Below are 25,520 nucleotides of genomic sequence, written 5' to 3'. Positions count from 1 at the left end.
ACACTACATATTTGAGAGTTGGAGGTGTTTACTTCAGAAACTAATCTAGAAGGTTACTTACTTTCTCTGTTTCATAGCTCAAATTTTTATGTGTAGCATCAAAGAGAGGGAGTTTATATCAGAACCTGTTAATGTGGTACCATACCTCATGATATTGCAAACTGGGAAACATAATTTTGAGAGATGGCTATTGCTACAGAGCTTCAGAACATGATACATCTGAGATCTATTTGGAATGAGGGCATTTTGATTAGAAAAGCCAGCTGCACCTAATAAAGTTTAAAACGGTGACAAGTAAAAGTATGAGACCTACGGATTCTGTCAGAAGAGCTCTCAGTCCGTGCTGGGGAGCTGGACACGCTGCTGCTGCGATGTGATGATGGGTGACTGCCAGGCCTTCGGCCCTCCTCGAGAGAGGGGGCAGGCGAGGGGCTGTCGGGTACTCGCTCCTACATCACCATGGGAAGGGGGGTGGAGAAAAGAGGTAAATACCTTGACCTTTACTGAAAGAATGTTTATTTTTCTTAATACTGTAGAAATGTGAAGACAATAAACACATTTTTTCATCAACATTTAACTGTATTAAAAGACATCTTTTATCTTGAGCAAAGCCAAAGTAGGGAAAGACTAGAAAGGAAACTGGTTCTCTAAGTAAGCATCACTGTAGTAATGGCAAGTGTCAATCCTCTCTGGATAAAAAGAGAGGCCAAAGAGGACAACCAGTTTAGAACCCATTAGACAACAAAGAATTAACAAATCAAAGCAGGTTTCAATTCCAGACAATCATCATTTTAGAGAAATCTTTAAATATATTCTATTGCTTCAGCAAGTGTCTAAGGATCATTTAGCACACAAATTATCAACATAATAATAATACCAGAGGAGTTGTTAACAGCTATTTCATCATGGCACTGTTCTGGACACACTTGGTTGGTCACATTTTCAGGCGTCGTGGAAATCGATTATTATTTAACATTGGAATAATTTTCTTTCATTCTAATAATTTTCAGACTACCTTCTACTTCTAGCTCCAATTCAACCACACAAATCTATTGGGGGAAATTCATGAAATATGTATTAGTTGTATCCTAAGGAAACTTGGTATCATGTTTCCTGATACTAAACGTTTAGGTCCCACTCCATACCTCTCCCTCTAAGCCCTGCACCTTCCCTATTAGACTAATGTGCAAATATATTGTATAACTGTCTCCAATGAGCTATTATAGATGGAGTTACAGATTAAGAAATAAGATACACATTTGTTAATATCTTCTTTGAGCATCAAGGCGTTTATACCTTCAGATATCAACGCCCCACACAGGCGTTAAAGAACTATTTTTTCAATAATTAATAAATATTTGGAAGTGTAGAAGTAAACTTCCACCATGAACCCCGGGCCGCTGAAGAGGAACGCACGAACTTAACCACTAGGCCACCGGCCAGCCCCAAATTATTTCTTATTAGGTTGCAAAGATGCAAATATTAGAAGAGCAGACTTTTAAAAATTTAAAAGAAAAAAAGTTCCAAAAGGTAATTGGCCCGTAGCCGTCTGTTTTCAAAATATCAACGGTTAATGTAATATGGAAAACAAAGATGAAGCTCAAGGCTTTGTACTCCCAGTGAGAATGAGGGTAAAGCATGTCTTTGGTCTCAGAGGTTCCATAGCCCAGTAATGGTTCGCAGTCCTGCTTTGCATTAGAATCACCTGGGAAGTTCTTAAACATACCTATGCCTGGGCTTTATGCCCAGGCTTTCTGGCTTACGGAGTGTTATGGGTTGAATTGTGTCCCTAAAAAAGATGGAAGTCCTAGGGCCAGCCCAGTGGAATAGTGGTTAAGTTTTGTGCTACACTTAGGTGGCCCGGGGTTCTCTGGTTCGGATCCCGGGCGTGGACCTATGCACCGCTTATCAAGTTGTGCTGTGGCAGGCATCCCACATATAAAGTAGAGGAAGATGGGCACAGATGTTAGCCCAGGGCCAATCTTCCTCAGCAAAAAGAGGAGGATTGGCAACAGATTTTATTTCAGGGATAATCTTCTTCACGAAAAAAAAAAAGAAAAAGAAAAAGAAAAAGATTGAAGTCCTAACCCACTGTACCTATGAATGTGACTTCATTTGGAAATAGGGTCTTCGCAGATGTAATTAGTTAAAATGAGATCATACTGTAGTAAGGTGGGCTTTTAATCCAACATGACTGGTGTCCTTACAAGAACATATTGTGAAGATACATGGGAAAAATATCACATGAAGAAGGAGGCAGAGCTGCAAGCCAAGGATTGCCAGCCACCACCAGAAGCTATGGAGAGGCAAGAAAGGATTCTGTCTAGAATTTCAGAGGGAGCATGGCGCTGCTGACATCTTGATTTCAGACTTCTAGATTACACCAATGTGACAGTATAAATTTCTGTTGTTTTAAGCCACCCAGTTTGTGGTACCTTGTTATAGTAGCCCTATATGTCGAGTCTGAAGTGGGGCCCAGACATCAGCATTTTTTAAGGCTCTCTAGGTGATTTTAATGTGCATCCAAGATTGAGCACCACTTGTCTCATACCCTTTTAATTTTTCAATCCTAAACATTGTCAATAAACTTCTTCAACAGATACGCTGTCTTCATTCTTGAGAAGCATGTCAAATAAAATGAAAATAACCAGAAAAATGGCCAAGTCCTCTTCCAAAATCCATACGTAAAACGGTCTCCCAATGAATATTCCATGGAATAAAAAATAGTCCCATAAGAAACTTCATGGCAAACAATTTGCAAGAGCAAACAAGATTATACCAAAAAGAAAAGGAAGAACTAAAAAAAAAGTCAACTAAATTCTACTCTCCAAAGTTGCAATGCATGTTAGAATCTTGGAAAGATCGCTTCTTGAACTTTAGGAGCTTTTGGACTGGTCTAAAACATGTGGGCTGGTTTCTGTAAAGGACAACACAGAATCTCCCAAAGGAGAGATGTATTATCAATATTGTACTATAACACTGGTCCTTTACCTTATTTGATCGGAGGTTAAGAATTAAATGCTCTATTTTCTGCAAAGAACTGTTGTGTAGGTAAATGTAAGCACCACGCAATATATTTTCCTACCCAAGTCATGTGGAGTTGCATTTAAAAGACTGCAAATGAGCAAATGAGTAAGAGAGAGAGGTGGGGCAGGAAAGAAGGAAAGAGGGAGACAAACACAAACACTCCAAATACTAAAATTTACAATTAGCTTGTTCAAGGAAGTTTATGGCACATCATACATTTCTACTACAGGATACTAAATAAAGATGGTATCCAACTGTACAATTTGCAGATTAAAATATTTTGAAACCTCTGTCTCATATAACATGAGAAAGGAACATATTCTCAGTTGTTTTTCCAAACTAAATAAAGCAAACAAGCTATGCTTCTAAATGGTCTAAGTTCTTTAGTCCAAATGGCAAACAAATGACCTAAATTTCTAAGAAATAAACACATATATGATTTAAAAGAGCAGAGAATCCACATCTGGATGCCAAAAGTTACTTCCTATCTTCTAATTATAATTTAAAAGCAGCTGGGATTATAAATCTTTTTCTTAACATTAATCCCTACCCTAAACTATGAAGCAGCTTCAAACTATACATTTATTATGTGTTCAGTTTGATGAGTTTTGCCAAGATCTAGAACACTTCCATAACCCCAGAAAGGTTTCTCATGCTCTTTTCCATTCAATTCCTCCTATCTTCATAAGCAACCACTTCCTGAATTCTATCACCATAGAGTAGTTCTGCTCTTTCTACAACTTCGTAAAAATGGAATCATATGGTACATACTTTTTTGTTTCTGGCTTCTTTTACAAAACAAAATGTTTTTGAGATCCATCCATGTCGTTGCATGTATCAGTTTATTCTTTTTTTATTGTTGAATATATTCAATTGTACGAATATACCACAACTTGTTAATCCAAAAAAAAAAAAAAAAAAAAAAAGTAATAAGGCTCATATCAAATCTTTACAATCACAAGTCAAAGGATAATCTTGGCTTGTGCAAAGCATTCAAAGGTTGGATTTTGTATCTCTTTTGGAGTATCTGTGCATTTATTATAGAGTATGGATTTATAAAACTGTATAGTGGAGTTCTTATATAGTCTGCATAAATTTGTTAATAAGCTATGCTATAGCTAACTGCATACATGACCAGAGATGCACTATAAAGACTCTAACCTTGATTTCTTGAAATTCTGATAAAGATGCACACAAGTTTCTCTAAGCTTTAAAGCTAATTCCTAATACATCTCACTCAACGTTTGAATTACACAGAAACGTATGGTACGTATTTGAGAAAGAACATTGCTATATTTTTATATAAATAAAATTTTCTAAATAGGCCATTCTGTTTTTTTCAAAAGGTCACTCATATCAATGTGTATTCATCAATATATTTTAATAGTCCTCTTAATAATTATGTAAGCGATCATATTTGCATTGGCATACGTTTGACTGAACAGAGATAAAGAACAATGTTGAAATAAATCAATCCCTCTAAAATCATTTTTGCAAGTCTGAGTTTCCTGTCATAATAGATTTCTTAGTGGTGCTAATGGAAAGCATGAGAAACTGAGTTTTTCCTGAGATGTTTAACTCATAAAATACTTAAATATTTAATGCATAAAACTCTAGCAAAAATACTTATACCATTAAAAACAATTATTTGTTTATTTTCCACATAAGTATAAAAATTATTTCATTAGTCAATGTACTTAATTGTCAAGGTTTTCCTTGATGATTCTTTTCATTCATGCATTATTCACTTATTCATTTATACATTCAAAATACTCTAAAGATCACATAATAAACTAAGTCAAAAATAAACTAGAGTATGGGCCGGCCCTGTGGCTTGGTGGTTAAGTGCGCGCGCTGCGATGCTGGTGGCCCGGGTTCGGATCCCGGGTGCGCATCGAGGCACCACTTCTCCGTTCATCCTGAGGCCGAGTCCCACATACAGCAACTAGAAGGATGTGCAGCTACGACACACAACTATCCACTGGGGCTTTGGGGGGAAAAATAAAATAAATAAAATCTTTAAAAAAAAAAAAAAAAAAAAAACTAGAGTAAAATCTTTACATAAAATACATCTTAAAAGCATAATTTAAGGCTTAGAAAATATAGGTGAAATTGTAGTATTTAATTTAGCTTTAGCTTATTTTTACTTTAATTATAATTTTTTCTCTAGGAACCAAGGATACAAGGAAAATACTTAATACTTTTATTTAAAGAAAATATTTTAATTTATGCAAACTTTTATGATTTAAAAGCTTAGGTATTCAATTGAAACTTTCTATAAATTGAGACACAACATATTCAGTCATTTCACTTAATGTATAATTTCAATCTTTGGAACATGATGTATTGTTCTTTGAAGAATTTCATTAAAGTAAAATCCATTGAGCAAGTAAGATTTGAATACATTGTTGCACAATAAATTAATTTATTTCAACAGCTTAATTCTTTTATCATATTTATATGCTTCCCTTTCCAGAGTATGCTATAAGATGGAGAATAATAGAGACAGTAAAGAATTGCTTAGGAGAGAATCTCATAATTATTACTGAAACAAAATAGATAATGAGTTTTATTCAGACATAATAAGAAAGAAGCAGTTCAATGTCTATAGGGAAACTGTGTAAACTGGATTTATCATTTCATTTGTGTAATACCCTTTAACCTCAAAGATGGGCCTGAAGTAGGACAAAGAGGAAGAATATTTAATTTAATACTTCAACACACTGCTTTATAGTCCTGCATCATAACTCCACCAATCAATAAAACACAATCTCTTGCAATGTTCCATCTTTATAAAACTAGCTACAATAACAAATGAAAATTTAAGAGGAATACTCTCTCACTGAAAAAAAAAAAGGTCACACTAATAAACTAATGGTAACAGAATAACAATAAAGGAAAAGCTGCATTTATTGCCTCTGGGTAGAGCACGTATTGGTCTCTAGAATAATTCAGAGTCAAAGAGGAAATTCAAAATGATTTATTCTAAAGTTCTAAAATAAAAAGTATAAAATGTTCAGTATTACACATATGATTAATTAACCATTTTAAAAATTGCATTGTCTTAGCTGCCTCCTCTCCACCACAAAATGTATTATATTTTATCAGCTTAAAATATTTTCTTAGAGCAAGTCTAAATAACCACAACTCATTTCTCTAAAGGATTTCATTTAGCTTTACTCTGTGTTGCTCTTTATAAAATTATTTTCATTTTCATCTATTTATACTTAGAGATTCCCTCACTGAATATATTATGGAAGTGGGGAGAAGATATTTCTAACGTTAAATGTTATCTTGATATAACTTTTAACATACAAAATTGAAGTTGACTAGTACTTCATATAACCCAAACTCCTGAGCCTTAAAACAACTCAGACTTAAATTCAATCATTCAAAGAATATTTACTGAACACCTAATGTGTGCCAGTGTCCTAGGCCCTGGTTGTATATAAGTAAACAAAACTGAGAAAAATCCTTTCCCCCATGGAGTGTATATCAAAAACTAGCAAATGTTGTTAGTGAAGTCCAAAATTATACACACTGATTAAGTGTGACATCCAAATTCCCTTGTTCTGGAAAAATGAACAGAGGAGATAAATAACCGAATGGGGATTCTGGATTCAGGAAAATGTTAAAAGTACTTTCGGAAGACGTAGTAAATTATGCTGATATACTTGCATCTAGTAGAGGATCAGGCAGCCACCATTAAAACTCTATGACTCAAAGTTCTAAATTGAGGCTTCAGGGATATTTACATAGCTCTTTTTATTTGTTTGGATGATGATACTCAAGAAATACTTATTTTTGCTAAATATGAAACTGGTAGGACTCATGAGTATAATCATAAACAACTTAATTTTATCCTCCTGTTATCTCTTCGAACTTGTTCAGTGGTGGTAGGTGACTATATTTTTCCCACACCTGTATGAAAATTCAGGCAACCGTTTCATATTACTATGTGCTTGGTAATATAAAGTCCTATTTACTTTAAGCAACAAAATACAGTCTTAGACTCAAAAATTATAATTCATCCCTCTATAATAATAAATACTAGAATTTAATTAAAAGATAGGATTTCTTCCTTTCCCACACTCAAAGAAGGGTGAGTAGAGGGAGGAAAGCAAGGAGAAAAAGGTACGTTCTGACTTGGCTAGCAATGCCATTAATTGGCATCAGTATCTTTGTGCATCGCAGATGTTTAAAGCCAACTTTTTATCTAGTTAAGGCAGTGTGTATGTTCTCAGAGGCCACCACCACTATGGACTGCTCATATGCAGTTCCATAATGAGTCTATTTTGCCTCTATGTTCTTCTGTCCCCTGAATTTCCTGCATAGTTAGATCTTGATGCTCGATTCAAGTTGATTTTTGGACAAGACTACTTTATAGATGGTGTTGCATGTTTCCATCAGAAATGCATAATGTCTTCTTAGTTGCATTTTATGATGCCAGCCACCACTAATGATCATGGCCTAGATTCACCACTTCATTAGGACTTGCAATTTGGTGGTATTCAAAATATATCATTCCTTACTCATTTACTTGCCAAAAGATTTATATGAACAGAAAATTTCCCTAGTGAATTATTTGGTTATCCTGAGGGATAGTTTGTATGAGAAAGGCAGGAAAATGCTTGATTCCACCCCTTTATCCTTTTTTTAAACCTTTATTTGTCCTTTAAAAGAATCAATTCCCTAGAATTCTCCAAATGTGAACAGTTAGTTTATTTTTTAGTGTTATTACAAACCCATAGATTTAAATATATGTGATGATTTGAATACACTGATGTGTGGTATCCTTAGTGGTGATTATGTTTTAATAATTTTTTTGTTAGCATCCTCTTTTGACATTTAATGTCAATACTCAAAGGAACATTAAGAGAACATACTTAACTGGTTTTCTAAATCTAAGTAAAAATTATATGAAATCACTTTTTGTGAAAAAAATTTTTACATCTAAAAGTAACGCATACATCTAGAGTTATTTATGGTTGCCCAATAATACTCTTCTGTACCTAAAACAAACATGAGGCACATGACATTGCTCTAAGATTTTAATCTACTTTGAGAATCAGGTCACTTTGGTTCTAGTTTTTATAATATTTAAAAATTTTAAACATCATGCACGTAAAGTCCTATTTATTAGTCCTAATATAGTACTTTAAAGACCTGAAGGAAAGTATTAGAGAATGGAAAATTTATACATTGTATTTTTAAATGTTTATTCGATGTTTAATTCTTTAAATGAGAATGTCATAAAGTGTCTCTGTTTCTCTCTCTCTCTCTCTCTCTCACACACACATACACACACACCAGGTCAGCAGAGAAAATTAACAAATTTATGTAAGTCACATTCCCTGTTCTCAGAAAAGCCTATAATGTGGCATGAAAGGAAAGACGTTTATTCAACAACATAGGATAATTTGAATGTTGCCAAATTTCTCAAAAGCAATTCTATATTATCACTGAAGAAAAATGAAATCTGAAAAAAAAAAAAACGCATTTAAAAATCTGCTTTGAGGAGCTGGCTGGTGGCATAGCGGTTAAGTGCACATGCTCTGCTTCAGCAGCCCTGGGTTGGGATCCCGGGCGTGTACCGACGAGCAGCCTGTCAAGCCATGCTGTGGCGGTGTCCCATATAAAGTAGAGGAAGATGGGCTTGGATGTTAGCCCAGGGCCAGTCTTCCTCAGCAAAAAAGGAGGAGGATTGGCGATAGATGTTAGCTCAGGGCTAATCTTGCTCACAAAAACAAACAAACAAACAAACAACAACAACAAAATTCTGCTTTGAGCCAGCCTTGATGGTCTAGTGGTTAAAGTTCTGCGCTCCTGCTTCGGTGGCTCAGGTTCATTTCCTGGGCTCGGAACCACAACACCCCTCTGTTAGTTGCCATACTGTGGAGGTGGTTCACATAGAACAACTAGAAGGACTTACAAGTAGGACATACAACTGTGTGCTTGGGCTTTAGGGAGAAAAAAAAAATCTGCTTTGTATACTACTGCACTACAAAGCCTCCAAAAAACAACATACAGTTTTGTTAGGTGAAAAGGGCTGAACAAGAAAATGAGAGCGAGAGAGAGAGAGAAACAGACAGAGAGGTCTTGCTATACAATTGTGACTATATGTCAAAAGCTTGACACAGATTCCTTATAAGATTCCAGAACTTATTTTTTGTGTCTGTAAGGAAGATCAGCCCTGAGCTAACATCCATGCTAATCCTCTTCTTTTTGCTGACGAACACCAGCTCTGAGCTAACATCTATTGCCAATCCTCCTCCTTTCCGCCCCCCCCCACAAAGCCCCAGTAGATAGTTGTATGTCATAGCTGCACATCCTTCTAGTTGCTGTATGTGGGACACGGCCTCAGCATGGCCGGAGAAGCGGTGCGTCGGTGCGCACCCGGGATCCGAAACCGGGCCGCCAGTAGCAGAATGCACGCACTTAACTGCTAAGTCACGAGGAGGGCCCTAGAACTTAGTTTTAAACAGATGATTGTGAATATTTGGGGAGAAAATAAAACCAGTGATGAGATGAAGATAATGTCAGTATACAAAGACTTCTAATGACTTTATAAATACTAATTTAATCATTATGACAACCTAATGAGGTAGTCAAGTTATCAACCCCATTGTACAGAAAAGGAAACAAAGACAAAGCTAATCTGTAATTTGTCTAAGGTCACGTGACTAGGAGGTAGTACGGTCTTCCTCTAGAATCCATGTTTTAAACCACTAAAATATACTATCTTTCTTCTTTTCGATTTTTTTTCAGCAAGAAACTTTTTTGCAAAGTCCTTATGTTATCATTGTGAATTTATTAAATAAAAACTGAGAAAAATATTGATTCATTCAGGGGGATTTGGAGTTACTTGATGAATGACACCCAAAGAGAATCAATTAGTAGAACACTTCAGCCTATTAGGAATTCTCTAATGACAAGAGAAATTGATCTCTTGATTTATACTGTTTATTTTCCTCAGTGATTTAAGGTAATACAAGTAATACATCCTTTTACAATTTGGAAATGATACAAAGATGATATAAATAGCTAATATGATAGTTTAGAGTGTTAACACTCAAAAGTATCTACACAGCCTAAATCAATGGACTGGAAAGTAAACTTAATATGGATAAATGAAAATTCCTAATACAAGTAAAAGACCAAGAATTGGCTTAGTTGAATTTCATGTTGAAAAGGCATGAAATTTACTGAATCACACATTCAACTAGCAAAACAGTTTTATAAATTATTACTATATTTATAAACTATTGTCCAAATTGAGGTTTACATTAGTTCCGGTGTCTTTTCACTGGCCAGTTCACTTCCAGAATATTGTATGAGAGGAGCTGGGCAAGAGAGAGGTGATTTGAAAAAAAAAGGTCAACCAAGAAGCTTGATGAGTAATCATCAGAAGAAATTAAAATATTTAGTCTGGAGGAAAGAAACACTACAGGTACTGTATTAGAGGACTTATAAGTTTAAATGGCTAGAACACAGAAAGATTAGTAGACATTTTTCTTCTAAGAAAATATAATAAAGTTAAGGTAGAAGATATTGAGATGAAAATTTTAATTTGAATAATGAATATCTTCCTCACTAGTAAATTTTCTGAAAATAGAATAGGCCATCTACAAAAGCTTAGATATATAAAAATGGGTAGGGAGGATGCAGGAATTATTTCTCCACCACGGGTGAAAGCTGGATTATATAATATCTAACATCCCAAATCTATGTCTCTTCACGTTCTATGAATGTTAAACACTAAAAATATATGGGTGTTTCTAACACGTAATAGACTAATACAGAGCTTATCATAATTTAATATACTGTTACAGATAGTTGGCTATTAGGGATTTGAATTAGAATTATTATTGTCTAAACAGTATATGCCCACTTCCTCCTCAAAGTTATCTCACTAAAATATTTGCAGTATTCCATGACAATCAGCCAGAGAAAGTCTGAATTTAATACTTTGGCAGACTCCATCACAAAGGTTTATATTTAAAGCAAATAACAGCATTACTCATCTATATAATTTTCTTTTCCTCAATGCTTTTTATTTCTTCTTTTTTTTTTCAACACCAAATATGGCTCTATAGTGTTTGAGAGTTTAGTTTGAGCTGCCTCAATTATTTGAAGCCTAAGATTCACATGGGTTTGAGTTAATCAGAGCTCTAATGCAGTGATCAGCAAATTTTTTCTGTAAAGAGCCAGCTAGTAAATATTTTACTCAACTCTGCCTTTGTACCTGACACTAGCCATAGACATTATGTAAATTAAAGAGTGTGGCTAAGTTCTGAAAGATTTTATTTATAGACACTAAAGTTTGAATTTCATATAATTTTCATGTGTCATGGAAGACTATTCTTCTTTTTCTTTTTTCCCCCAAACATTTAAAAATGTTAACCATTCTTAACTCATGGTCCATACAAAAACTGGCAGCAGGGTGGACTTTGGCCAAGGATAGCAACTTTCAGACCCTGCTCCACTGTTTGTACTGGTAAGTCCCTTTTCATAAATAGGTTTATGAGAAAAATCATTGGGGCTCCTTTACCTCATAGAAACACGTAGCAGGAAGAATATTTTAAAATGTGACTCTGAGAACTATGTTCTTGCTTGTCTTCTATTCTACAAATTCTTATTGCCATTCTTATTTAGGTTGAGTTTTAATTTTAATTCTTGTCATTACTATAAATGGTACACCCCAGCACATGGAAGATCCCTCAAACTTCTATTTTCCTTTCCAAGGCTATTTCTAGTGTTGTTTTATCTTTCCTTCAGATGGAGATAAATCTTTGGTATTTAACATTTCACTTTTAATTGACCTTCATAATTAGAATCTCTTCAGGCAAACAAACTTGCAGGCAGTATTCTAATTGCCCACTTGGGCCCCATAGTATGTAATGTGACATAGGAGTCAACCATTTTCTTTGGGGAAAATAAAAATTTCCCCCAAATTAAGTGTAACTAATATATATCATGTGAGTTTACTAAATCCTGCTTGTACTATAAAATCTACTATATATAAATTTAGACAAGTTGATTTACTAACTTGTTTTCCCTAGTATTTGGAATTCCATAGAGAAACTATTCTCTGAGGCCATATCCTCAATATCTTTACCAAAAAATATTAGAATTGTCTCATCTGATTTTTGAAACATGTCTACTTTCTATAATCTTTACCTATCGGCACCAAATTTGAAGCTATAAAGACAGCCAGCCTCAAAGGAAAAGGGCAAATAGGCCTTTCAGAACTTCCACAATGGCCAGTTGAATTTCACTTTGATGTTGGCAATTAACACGATCAACTTTTACTTTCTCTAATCATTCTCAGTTACGGCTATTGTTTCCTATTTAGCTACTAATACCATTTACACCACCACCACATTCAAAAGTCCAGAATTTCCTTTAATCTATCTGTAGCCAAGTGTCTGAAAATATTTGCCCCAAGAGACTAGGAAGTGGGATATCACTATAACTTAGGAGATGTTGGCACACATTTCAAGACACAGAGCTCTCTCAGTTTCTTATTCTCTTTTTGCGTATTTCCTTCCTTTCTCTCTATCTCCCTCCTCTCCATTCCTAACCTTAATTTAAGACACCACAGGAATGTTGCTGACTTTCCAATAATCTAGATTGTTTTCTAAAGACGCCTTCCAGAGGAAACCCAACTGCTTCCTCCTACTTACCTAAACTTTGACAACCAAGGATTTATTAAAGGAAGCTTCACTATCTCAGTAACCTAATTAACATTTGATGCAGCATGAACTATTTTTAAAATATAAGCATATTGAAAAAATAAAGTAAATCAAGCCTCTTGATGTAACTGGAGTCTTTTGGATCCATAGCCACCAGCTCATGTCCAAATTATCTACAGTTCATAAGTCACTCATTATGATTTTTAACTGCTAAAATCTGATCTTCTGTCATATTTTTACTTTGTCTCTGAATCTAAATCTTATCTAAATGAAAAGTAAAAAAAGTTCTCAGTTTTGAAAAGAAAAATTATATAATTAATATTATGAAGATGATTATAGTAATTATTACTAAATTTTGAACAATGAGAATAATCACTCCTTGTAACTAATATTTTTTAATTTTTTAAAAAGTAGCCATCAAGTACAATGATGGGAACACTTAGGCTTTTTTTCTTCAGCCAAAACCTTCCTCTAGGTAACTTCAATGGGAGAGGCGATGAGCATGTTGAATTCTCAGTAATAACTATTCCTAAAAATGATCATAAATTCAATTACACAGTGATACATTGATTAACAAGTCTTCTGATGACAAAGGAACCCTCTAAAAGTCGCTCAGAATAAAGAAGAATTTTTAAAAGTTTTCTTCCCAGTTCTTGGCTGATGACAATGTAGCATTCATTGGCCTTCTCCTCAGGTAAAGATTTTTAAGAAGTTAATCTGGGTCTTCTGTAATATTTTTTATTATTTTTCCTCTGGTAAGCATACTTCAGAAAAATGATATGAGGAACTAGTTCACATCTTTTGTTTACAGAGCCAGTATTATAAGAAAAATTGCTATTTGTATATTATTCAACACTCTACATAAGTAGTAACAGACCCTTTTTTTAATGTATAATGACGTGTCCATCATAATGACATGATGCATGATACAGAGCATTTTCACTGCCCTAAAAATCCCCTGTGCTCTGCCTATTCATCCCGCACTCCCACCCCCTGGCAACTACTGATCCTTTTAATATATCCATAGTTTTGCCTTTTCTAGAGTGCCATACACTTGGAATCAAAGAAAACACTGTGCAGGCTTTTCAGCCTGGCTTCTTTAACTTAGCAGAATACATTTAAGTTTCCTCCATGTCTTTTCATGGTTTGATAACTCATTTCTTTTTAGCTCTGAATAATATTCCATTGTATGGTGTCAAGAGTTTAGTTAAGCTACTCCATGGTATTGCTGCCTAGGCATCCATTTTGTTTGGCCAAGTGGCCTACAGGGACCTTAAACTGACACCAACCCCCTCATGCAAGCACATGTCCTAGATAGCAGCCACAGAGTCACAAGCAAATGTTAAGGCCCTGATATTGTGATATTGATAGGACTTCCTCAACAGCCCTTGTGATCAACAGTCTCCTTTTAGATAAGACCTCTCCGGGGCTTATCAAAACCCTGCTCTTTTGGCTTGAATTGACCAATCCACCCTTAGCCTGGGAATCCCAAAGTACTTCTCCCACGTGCCCCAGGTCTTGCCTCACTATCACTGTCTGCACTCTGCCTCGACCTCCCCATGTGGTCCCTGGATGCATGCCGGGTACTTGCTCCAGGATTGTGAGTAATAAACTTCTCTATTTCAATTTATCTTGTAGTTTGTTGTTGAACCACGGCTCACCATCAGGCACTCTGTGTACCACTTGGCAAATGTTAATTTAACAAAGTCATAACATATGAATGTACCACAATTTTTTTATCCAGTCACCTACTGAAGGATATCTTGGTTGCTTCCAAGTTTTGGCAATTACAAAAAAAGCTGCTATAAATATTCATGTGCAAGTTTTTGTATGGACATAAGTTTTCAATTCCTTTGGGTAAATACCAAGGAGCTGGTTAAATATCATACAATCCTATGGTAAGACTATGTTTAGTTTTGTAAGAAACCACAAAACTGTCTTCCCAAATGGCTGTACCATTTTGCACTTCTGTCAACAATGAATGAGAATTATAAAAGGGCCTTTTATGTAAAACAGGCTCCAGAGGCTCCCCTAAATTCAAGTGTATTATATTCAGAAAAAGGAGGTAATGATTATGTCAAATAAGGATAACGTAGCATGAGGTATCTTTTACTTAGTTTAAAAATTAATAACATATTTTAACAATGCATGTAAAGTACTTTGATTTAAATATACATTATAAATATATGAATGAAAAAGTATACACACACATTTAAGGTATACACATAACCCCACACACACAAAGAGAGAGAGAATTGTGTAAATACACATATATGTGATGTATGTATAACAGTAATATTATCTTCCACTTACAGTGTATTTTTGAATTTATAAAAAACTTGAAATTTTATTATTTTGTTTAGTTTTTACATCCACACTGTGTTATCCATTTTTTAGATTTAGAAAAGAATCAGAAAGATTGAGTTACATCCCCAAGGCAACATAGCTAATAAGTGACAGACCCATAATTTAACCCTTCTGGTCTTCTGAAAACAAATCAAGTACATTTTCCACACCTCATAATACCACATGAACATACACACACATGCACGCATGCACCCACCCCCCCCCGCACACACACACACAACCTTAGATACAAGCAGACACACAATTTGAAATATATCATTTAATTTCCTATGTTCATCTCTCTTAATAGATACAACAGAGAACTTAAAATTAGCCTAGCCTGCCTATATACTGTACCCCTAGTCTAATTACTATAAGTGACTTTTCTCACTACCTATTGACTTAGCTGTCAGGAGTTAGAATTATTCCACAAGCTAGAACTTGAGGAATAAGAAAACTGGATTGAAAGATGGTGGCTTAAGATGATATTTAGCATAAGCTAAAACAATCATGTGAGAAAACAATTACCTTAATAACAGACGTCTCAACTCTGGATGGGGGACTCTGAACTTGTGCTGCTGCCGCCATATTTGCAATGGTGCTGAGATGGTTCATCTGGCTCATTGCCATGGTGACAGATGCTGGAGGTAGGCTGACAGGAATTAGAGGGTGGGGCATCATCATAAAAGGAAGTTCCAGTCCTATAAAAATACACATATATCATCACCGTTCTGTTCAAATAAAACTATGAAACATGGTATATCTCCTTTATTAAAATGGTTAAGAACATAAATCATTAAAAATGGAAGCATTCAAAATATTCTAATAATGACAGTCAAAGGAAAAATATTTGTCCTTTTTGTATGCAACAATACTCCACTCATCACTTAGGGAAATTAGGCGTAAAGCTAACTAGTTTGGTGGCATGTGTTATCACATCACCATCCTTCATGTGTTCAATACAAATGGTCATTTCTTTGCTATATTATTCTTCTGAGCAGTCTAACTCTTGTTTAAAATAATAGGATTTTCTTTAACATCACGATTAGTTATTTAAATGAAGTATACCTATTATGTCCTATATTTTACTATTTGATAATTAGATAAATTTTTTCTTTGCAACTTTCATTTTTAGTGCTAAAAAATGCCATTATACCATTTGGCAGAAGGTAACTCTGCTGAAGATGGTGGAGAGGATGACTAACTGGAAGGATACGCACTCCAGGTATGCGGGGGTAGGTAACAGAAGGCTGAGATCTCTGGGGTGGGGAAGAGTACAATGTTTCCTTATCCCAAGAACTATCACTGCTGCCAGTGGGGAATGAATATAAATTGTTTGGATACAATATTATTCCAAATCTTCTAATGACTAATTTGAAATGATGTTTTTAAAAAAGCATATCCCATTTGGAGATTGGCCAAGTGATTTCTTGGGAAATAAGCTCAAGTAAGTAAATTTCCCCTAAACCATATTTTCTTTTTGTTTTTCTATTTCTTAGGTAGGTCCTAAATTTTTTTGAAAAATAACATTTCTATAACAATTAGCCTATCTGTGGAGTCTAATCTTGTATGACTAACCAACTTAATATAAAATGGGTTCTATCATATACCTAGAGAATTACTTACTTCTTGGAACTGAAGCACTGTGATAGTTAAAGAATGCAAAGTTATCCTTGTATTAAAATCCCTCAATTCCACAGCAAATCCTAAACATGAAATCATTAAATGCCCAACTTGGTTAGACATAGTACAGAGAACTCAAAAGATCACTTTACAAAAGATAATAATGTCAAAGCAATAATTTAAATGTGTGTGATCAACATATACATCACTTGTTTTCAACTACAGAGAAACATAAGCTTATGATTGTGGCAATATCTAGTGCCAAAGTCAAAACAGTATATTTGAGGACTTGCATTTCAATATCGGTGGCCATGTCTTACGTTTAAATAGCTCTTGAAACGCCTTAATAGGATACTCCTTGGAAGGTGTTTATAAATCATTTCAATTTAGACATGTCCCCAAATTAAATTATTTTAACATTAATGCTTAACTGAAACTGTTGAATATACAAACTACCAACTTGAAAGAAAATTTCTGTAATATCCTTGTGAGCTTATGAATTTTCATTTCTTAAAACAAGAAAAAGAAACCATATTTTCATAGCATATGCTTAGAAACAGCAAAGTTGGTAAAACTCCAATTTAAATGCTTTAGCTCTATTAAAAGTCTCACTGTAAAATCTCTACGACATAGTTTTTAATGAAGAATACTTAGTTACTGCCATGATTTTTTTCCATTTACTTCATGAAGACAGTTAAGGTTCAATATAAATTCAAACTCATTATCTCAATACTGTCTGGATCTTAGAGTAAATTGTTCAGAAGTGGGTAATGAAAACTCAATTCAAATTCTTCAGCAATCAAACAAAGCGATTTTATTAAACAATGAAAAGAATCAATTAAAATGGATATCTTTATTATCTTTATTATTTTACAAGAAACCATGACAGCTTTTGGCTAAAAAAAAAGTTTATAGCTTCATACAGAAATGACTCACATAAAAGAAATTTCTCCAGCTTGCGCCTACGCTGTGATATAAAAAAGTTCACTTTCTTACTCACAAATTTATATACCTTATTTGTCTACTCATGACTTTTTTTGACACTTATACGAAGATCCTAGTCAAATATGCAAAAACTATAAATACGTGAATTTTTGAACGTATGATGTCAAAAATATTCAGTGGCCAAACATTTTAAATATCTCCTCTTTACATTGCCTTTATCAAAGTCCAAATTTTTTCATCACATATTTACTTTTATGTTGTCAGTTAAAACAAGAATTGAGGGGCTGGCCCGGTGGTGTAGTGGTTAAGTTCACACACTCGGCTTCAGCTACCCAGGGTTCACAGATTTGGATCCCGGGCACAGACCTGTGCACTGCTTATCAAGCAATGCTGTAGCGGTGTCCCACATACGAAATAGAGGAAGACTGGTGCAGATGTTAGCTCAGGGTGAATCTTCCTCAAGCAAAAAAAAGAGCAAGATTGGCAACAGATGTTAGCTCAGGGCCAATCTTCCTCACACACACACACAAAAAAGTTGAGGCATGATCACTGACTACTGGAAATAGGATTAACATTTTGGAATAAATATTATTTGAATATGAAAACTGCACTGGAAATTTATAATAGATAATTTTCTCTATATGTTATATTTCATTTAAATTATTCAACAAATGCAAGGATTAAATTTTCATAGTGGATTGCCTATTTGAGGATAATTAACTGCTATATGGATAGAGAAAAATATTCACATTAATTATTTTGGATTCAGTTTTACTTCTGTTTATACCTATTATCTACTTTTGTTTTTCTGTTCACTTAAACTAGTTTCTTCTTTTATTTGAATCCTGATTACCAGTTAATAAATGGGAAAGAGTAATTTTTCCAAATATATTTCAATTTCTCTCTCACATCAGCAGAGAAGCAGTAAAATTGTATTTTTTTACATTATCGTGTAGAGTATTAAGCTAAAATTCTGATTAAATTATTCTGAAAACAGATTATAGACAAAAGGCTATCTATTTTCACATCTCTTTTGCATCACAGGATATCAGTCCCTTGTATAAGGGTAAATATCAATCATCCATAAGTGAATTTTCCATACCAAGTTTATAATAGTAGATTGGATTTTCCCACTACATAAAATGCTCCTAGCCATCTCCGCCAATCATCATTTGTTAAATACTCATGATGTTAGCTCATTTGGGTAATAAATAGAGCAAACAATTAAGAAACTAAGTCTCATGAAAAATATACAATATATAACCAAGTCAGCTGTAAGTGATTTTTGCATTATTTATAACATCCTTCTCCTCTATTAGCATGAATAAATAAGAACAGAATATAGACCACTTCAGAACAAGACATGCCCATAGTTATTAAATGTATAATTGCAAATGCTTTGGTTTAAGCCAATATATTTAGTGATATAAGCCAGTATATATATACTATGCCTACATACAAACATACACACACACATATATTACCTTTAAGATTAAAGTTTACTATTATGACTACATGAAAACTTGGAAGAGACAAAAGATTCAACACATAAGAAAAATTCCAATATTTGATACAAGGAGTTAGAGAGAAACAGAAAAGAACTGATTCATGTCTCCTCTTCCATTCTTGTAGAATCAGACTGTTTCTTTGACTTTATAGTGGAATAAAAAGATTAAGTTCATATAGCCCTAGTATCCTCAAAGAACATACTGTGTACTATGATAGGGTGTTGAGGCATGTATGCAAAAACCCATAAAATACATTAAAAATATAAAATAGTTTTGAGCCAAGGAAAATGGTCATGAGCTCATGAAAAGACTCAGATAGTGCACCCAGCTGTCTGATTACTTAGAATCTATAATCATATTTAATGTTGCAGGGAAAGGACTAAAGGGAAAGGATCTCCCATACCTAGTCCTACACACAGATTGTGGAGAATCACTGGAACAGTCTCAGGCTAGACCTGTTTACACAGGTATAAGCAGATCTGCACTCCTGACAGCAGAACACACAGGGAGCTGCTATGATGAAATTAAGTACTGTAACCATAAGAACCGTGAAGGCCAGTTACCAATGCTATGGCATGATTTTGGTGGGGTAAAAATTAACAAGTGTACAGTCTCGCAGCAGCCAGGTGTAAGTGGGTCCATGAATGTACGAGAGAAAATTGAAATTAGCACCTGCTTACCAATTTTGTCTCTAGTTAAAAACTGTTAATTATGCATTTATATAATCTGAAACAATTTACTTACTCTGCCTAATTATACTGGCATTAAGAATTTATCAATAATTACATATTCAAATACATGGAACTTACATACAAAAAGTGATTGTGTGTGCTTAGTTTTCCTTTCGTGTAAAAGATGTGTATTTCTCAGGGACAAGCAAGGTGATCTTAAGATTTAGCGTAACTGAAATTCAAATTTGTACGGACTAGGTATGGGAGATTCTCGCCCCCCTCCTTACACTCTCCCCGCCTCGACATTAAAACATAGATGCTGAAAAAGCAAACAGAATGATGTACTATCTCTGTCTTTTTATGAGCTCAGACTATTTTTCTTGGCTCGCCCCAATTTTATATTTTTATTATTTTTTGTGATACATATTTAATGATAGACTAGGTTTTAAACACAGAAATACACTACTTTGGGGAGAATCTCTTAAATTTTGAAAGCCATCCCTACTCTAAGGGTAACCAAGTTATCAAACAGCCAGAATTAATGGGTTACAAATATAAAATGGTTTTATTTTTCCTCTAATTACTGCCTTCAAGCATGCTCTGTCAAGGTTCACTTTTCTGCCCCTGAATAACCTTGAGCAAATTTTGAGTATAAAAAAATACATTCTAGTTAACAGTCAGCTCTGCTTCCTCGTGTCCATCAGCACTGGCCAGTCCTAGAGCCTAAGTACCTGGAAGACAGAGGGGCTGGCATAGCTTTTCACCCATCCTCCTCCTCTCCTTCAACTGGGTAGTAGGCTAAAGGTCTCCTAACCAAGCTGTTCCTGTTGGCCACTGACATCTTAAACGTGGCAGGTGCCTAAATGCTAAGCATCTCCTACTAAGTCATGTCTGATCCTTTAAAGGTGTCTTGTAGAGGAGCCTCCTAACAGCACAAGTCCCTGACAATGAATATTCAGCTTCCTGCTCTTCTAAGCTCCCTAAACTGCCCTTGCCTCTTGATCCTAAGATCCTTCTCTTGGTGTGGGTCCTCTTGTTCCAACAATGTCCACTCTGTATACCCTGCCACCCCTCCTCAATTCTTCATCCTCCTGCTCCAATATTTACAGAAAACAGATCAGCAGTTCACATCAAAGCAGAAATCCAGCTAGGAAATGAAGTGGAAGCATCTGTAACCTTTGAGTAATTCTCTTGGAACTCCCTTCCTTTTACTTGGTGGTGAGGAAGGACTCTCAAAAAGGGACCACAAAGCCACAGCCCTCTCCATTAGGTGCTGTCGCTTCACTACAATGATTTCTTCAAATCCCCTCTCCCCGGTGTTGTCCCCTCTTATAAACGGAGGAGGAGGATGTTTGTGGAGTCTGGAGTGATATTAAGACAGCAATGCTGGTTCAGCCACTATTAATAATTACCAATAGTTTTTTACTTTCTTCAAAATGAGGAGTAGCTGGTACCTTTTGTTCTTGTATGGGGCCACAGAAAAAATTCTATTTAATATCTGTTACATAGCATATTCAATAGAACCAACAACAAATATAGCTATATTATAAATAAAATTTTGGTAACTGATTCTTGTAAATAAACTGAAATAAGAGAAAAGAAATGTGAATGCTCAACATTTGAAATGCTATTTTCCAAATCAACTGAAACATTAAATTAGTGATTGAGACCGAAGTTCAAAGAAAAAAGACTACCATGAATAAAAAAATTAAAGAATGATTAAATGTGGAGATAATCATGAGTAAAGGAAAGAAGATCACTTTGTTTTTTGGAACACAATTTTTAGGTAGGAAAGGAAATGGAAAATGTTTTTGGGAAAGATATTACTGCTTCTCTTAAATTAAAAAAAAAAAAAAACTTTGGATATGTGTTTGGGTGGCACTAATTATAACCTGAGCCCAAATAATTATATTTATTATTGAATCCTAAATATATCTAATGAGGAATAGGTTCCAAAAGAGAAGCCCACGGTATTTTTTCATGAATTTTGGATAGAATGCATGTAAAATAATCATTCACAAAATTAAGTGACCTGAAAAAAATAAATGCCTTTTAAACTACCATGCATTAAAATAGTAAAAGTACATTTAAATATTATTATCCTTTATGCCTAGGTGACAGGTAACCATTTGTTCAACTTTTCCCACAGGCTGACCCTGATAAAGGAGGCAAATCTCAAAGGGACTAACGGTCACACCACTGTTTAGTGAGTGACACTGATAGACTGTGACAGGAACCTGACATTGTCAAGATTTGTTTACAATGAAAATGATGGCAAGAGCAGGCATTTACTCCATTCCATTGGAGACCACTCAGAAGGATGTCAATGCCATCTTAACAATGGAAACAAGACTACTAAGTAAAAGTAAATACCAGTCACAGGTGCTACAGATGTGCAGCCGTTATTTCAGAGATAGGTGACAATAAACAAGTTATTATCTTTTAGGGGATTGACTTCACCCTAATAAGAAATGAGATATAAAATGACAGCAGTAATACTAGTATTTTGCATAAATAAGAGAAACAGTCCTCTCATGAGTTATTGTAATGTAATCTTTAAATCTTTTTCTGGATAACGATCTGAGCAAAGTTGATCTACTTTAGCATATAGAAACACTGAAATCTTCTGGTGTTTTGGTTCAACGTCATCAAATTGCTCTACTTTAAAATGAGGAAAAAGCAATCTTTTAGGGGTACACAATTAATTAAGGGCTCAATTTAAAATGTTGCAGTTTAAGAACAGTGGTTTAGCAAAGAAAACACCACAAATGCCTCCTAATTGGTATTACAAAATAATGCCCACAGAGTAGGCCATTTTCAGAGTCTAAAATTTATATTTGCACACATAGCATGTTTGATTTGGAAGTTCTGGGGAAAAACAGAACTGTTTGGCTGTCATGTAACCAATCTTGCTTAGCTGATGTTCTGACATCAACTAATTTTTTTCTTAGAGAGAAAGAATAGTATTGTCATGAATTCTAACTATCCCACTATCAATAAATGAGTCATTTAGGAAAACATATTACTTTCCCAGAAATAATTAGACATATTTTCTTTAGCTATCTACCATTAACTAAACCTTACTCTGTGTTACCTTTGTTAATTAGGACTTGAAAACTCTTTCCATACAAGGGGGCTTCTATTTTATCTGTGATGTTTTCTTTTGAAGGCAGAGCTGTTTTGATACATTTTACTAAATATATAATGGTGATAACATAATACTGGTGCTATTAGTATCCTTGGACTCATCACAACTATGGTAATAGCTAAATTTCTTCGCCAAGTTGAGCTATCTGCATTGCCGTAGATATTCTACAAAGTTGTCGAAAGTGGCATAAGTCAACACGCTGCACAAAGTGGCACACCAAATACTGGAAATCGGAAATGCTTATTTTTTTTATTTTGCTTAAATATTCTTTACCATGGGTAATAATTGTTGAACTAGAAAGAATAAGAAACGAACTAAAATCAGAGCTGAAGTTCAAGTCACTAATCTCAGATAGAATACATGAAAGGATCCTTAAAGAAAAGGCAGACATTACTAAAACATAATTATCCTGAGAGTCTTTGGGGAACCACGGAAAACTAGAACGGCATTAGGAAACTTGAGAAAATGATTTCCAGTTTAAATAGCCTTGATTTTGAACTCATGAAAATGATTAGAATAAATTATTATATACAGAATGAGATACTTTATGTATTTTCCCTCACTTCATACCAAACTCCAGAAAGTTTTGATGCAAATTAAACTAAAAGAAGGAGGGCCATTATTACAAAGATAAAAGGTCAAATACTTTATGTGGAGAAGACAGAGATAATTATATCAGAAAACACCTTGCTTTTTGATGTTGCTGTTTTCTTTTTTTTTTTTTTAAAGATTTTATTTATTTATTTTTCCCCCAAAGCCCCAGTACATAGTTGTCTGTCATAGCTGCACATCCTTCTAGTTGCTGTATGTGGGATGCGGCCTCAGCATGGCTGGAGGAGTGGTGCCTCAGTGCGCACCCAGGATCCGAACCCGGGCCGCCGGCAGCGGAGAGCACGCACTTAACCGCTAAGCCACGGGGCCGGCCCCTATGTTGCTGTTTTCTTTGACTCGTTAGCACCACGCTCTAAGTGTTACCCAGGTAAAATAGATCTCCAAAACAGAACAAAACAAATGCAGACTCAGACTGGGTAAACAGTTGCAAAGGACTCAGTAAAAGGAAAGAAATCGTAGCCACATTAATTTGTATTGACTAAATATTTGGATGTGTTGTTGATATGGTTTACAAGATAATTGTAAGCAAGAGCCAAATGTTTCTATTCAGTGGAAGTGATGATATTGCAACAGATTGGTTAATTTACACAGCTAAAGTAATAATGCTATTATGGACAGTGTAGAAATAACAATACTAGGAACATATTTAAGCTTTCCAGTCTAAAATATATTCACAAAATTCTTCAAAATAAAGGAGTTTGGTATAATGTACCCATGTTAACTGCATCTTTTAACCTTTCTCATTGCCAAAGTCAATGAATTTCTACCTTTTCCCACTTTAGCTCATCAAATTATTTTTCCATTAGGCAAACAAATGAACTAGAAATTCTCCTCTCTGAGGATATTGTAATTTCCCTATGGATTTACAATTACATCAAATAAAATTTCAACTTAATATACTTTCTATACTGTTAGTAATCAATGTCACGGTATACAATATCAACAATCTTATGTTCATGTGTAAGTGTTGCTCGTGGTCAGTAAATATCAGTTTTAATTTTCACTGTTTTATACAATGTTTTCAATTTTAAATTATTCATGCCGAAATTGAAAAATCTTCTCACTTGAGCCAAAATTGCTATTGAATTTTCCAAAAAGCATAAAACTCTCATAGGTAGGATGGCATGCTCATGGGAATTATCTCGATATTTCTCATATGTGTGGATCTAAGTGTTAAATTATCTTCTTCTCAAACCTGGTTACCCTCAAAGAATGACATCACCAGCTAGTTGTATAAGCCAGAAACTTAAGAATCATCTTTCTCTCCTCCTCTCTCACTGTGTACCACCAAAGTCCAATTCCTTTTCATGTCCTATTGATTTCATCTATGTAATTCATCTGTACCTTGTATATCTGCTGCTGTAGTCAGATTCAAGGACCATCATAACTTTTAAATAAATCTTACACTGTTACTCCCCTGCTTAGAAGACTTCAATTGTTTCCCATTGCTATTAAGAAAAAGACACGGGGCCGGCCCAGTGGCTCAAGCGGTTAAGTGTATGTGCTCCACTGCGGAGGCCCGGGGTTCGCCGGTTCAGATCCCGGGCGCGCACTGACGCAATGCTTGTCAAGCTGTGGCGGCGTCCCATGTAAAGTAGAGGAAGATGGGCACGGATGTTAGCCCAAGGCCAGTCTTCCTCAGCAAAAGGAAGAGGATTGGCAGATGTTAGCTCAGGGCCGATCTTCCTTAAAAAAAAAAAAAAAAAGACCCAACAGCGGGCCAGCCCCTTGGCCTAGTGGTCTAGTGGTTAAGTTCGGGGCACTCCGCTTCCTACGCTGGGGTTCGCGGGGTTCAGATCCCAGACATAGGCCTACACTACTTGTCAGCCATGCTGTGGCAGCGACCCACAAAATAGAGAAAGATTGGCACAGATGTTAGTTCAGAGTGAATCTTCCTCAGCAAAAAGAAAGAAAGAAAGAAAAAGACCCAACATTTCTTGTCTTA

General features: G+C 35.0%; 1 protein-coding gene across 2 annotated transcripts in view; it reads right to left on the bottom strand.

Moving 5' to 3' along the window:
- DACH1 (dachshund family transcription factor 1) overlaps positions 1–25,520 on the bottom strand; it is a 415,533-nt gene that overhangs the window by 115,278 nt on the left and 274,735 nt on the right. For both annotated transcript variants that reach the window (XM_004423069.3, XM_087435994.1), the window contains exons 4-5: positions 15,597–15,769; positions 314–449 (exon numbers count right to left, since the gene is read on the bottom strand). In XM_004423069.3, the coding sequence (XP_004423126.2) occupies positions 314–449; positions 15,597–15,769 (309 nt within the window). The remainder of the gene's footprint in view (positions 1–313; positions 450–15,596; positions 15,770–25,520) is intronic.

Source organism: Ceratotherium simum, chromosome 10 (assembly GCF_057802395.1).
Source record: "Ceratotherium simum simum isolate JZ-2026a chromosome 10, ASM5780239v1, whole genome shotgun sequence".
In the NCBI taxonomy this organism is placed as follows: Eukaryota; Metazoa; Chordata; class Mammalia; order Perissodactyla; family Rhinocerotidae; genus Ceratotherium; species Ceratotherium simum.
Note: the sequence above shows the minus strand (reverse complement) of the source record. Positions and strands in the feature narration are given on the sequence as shown.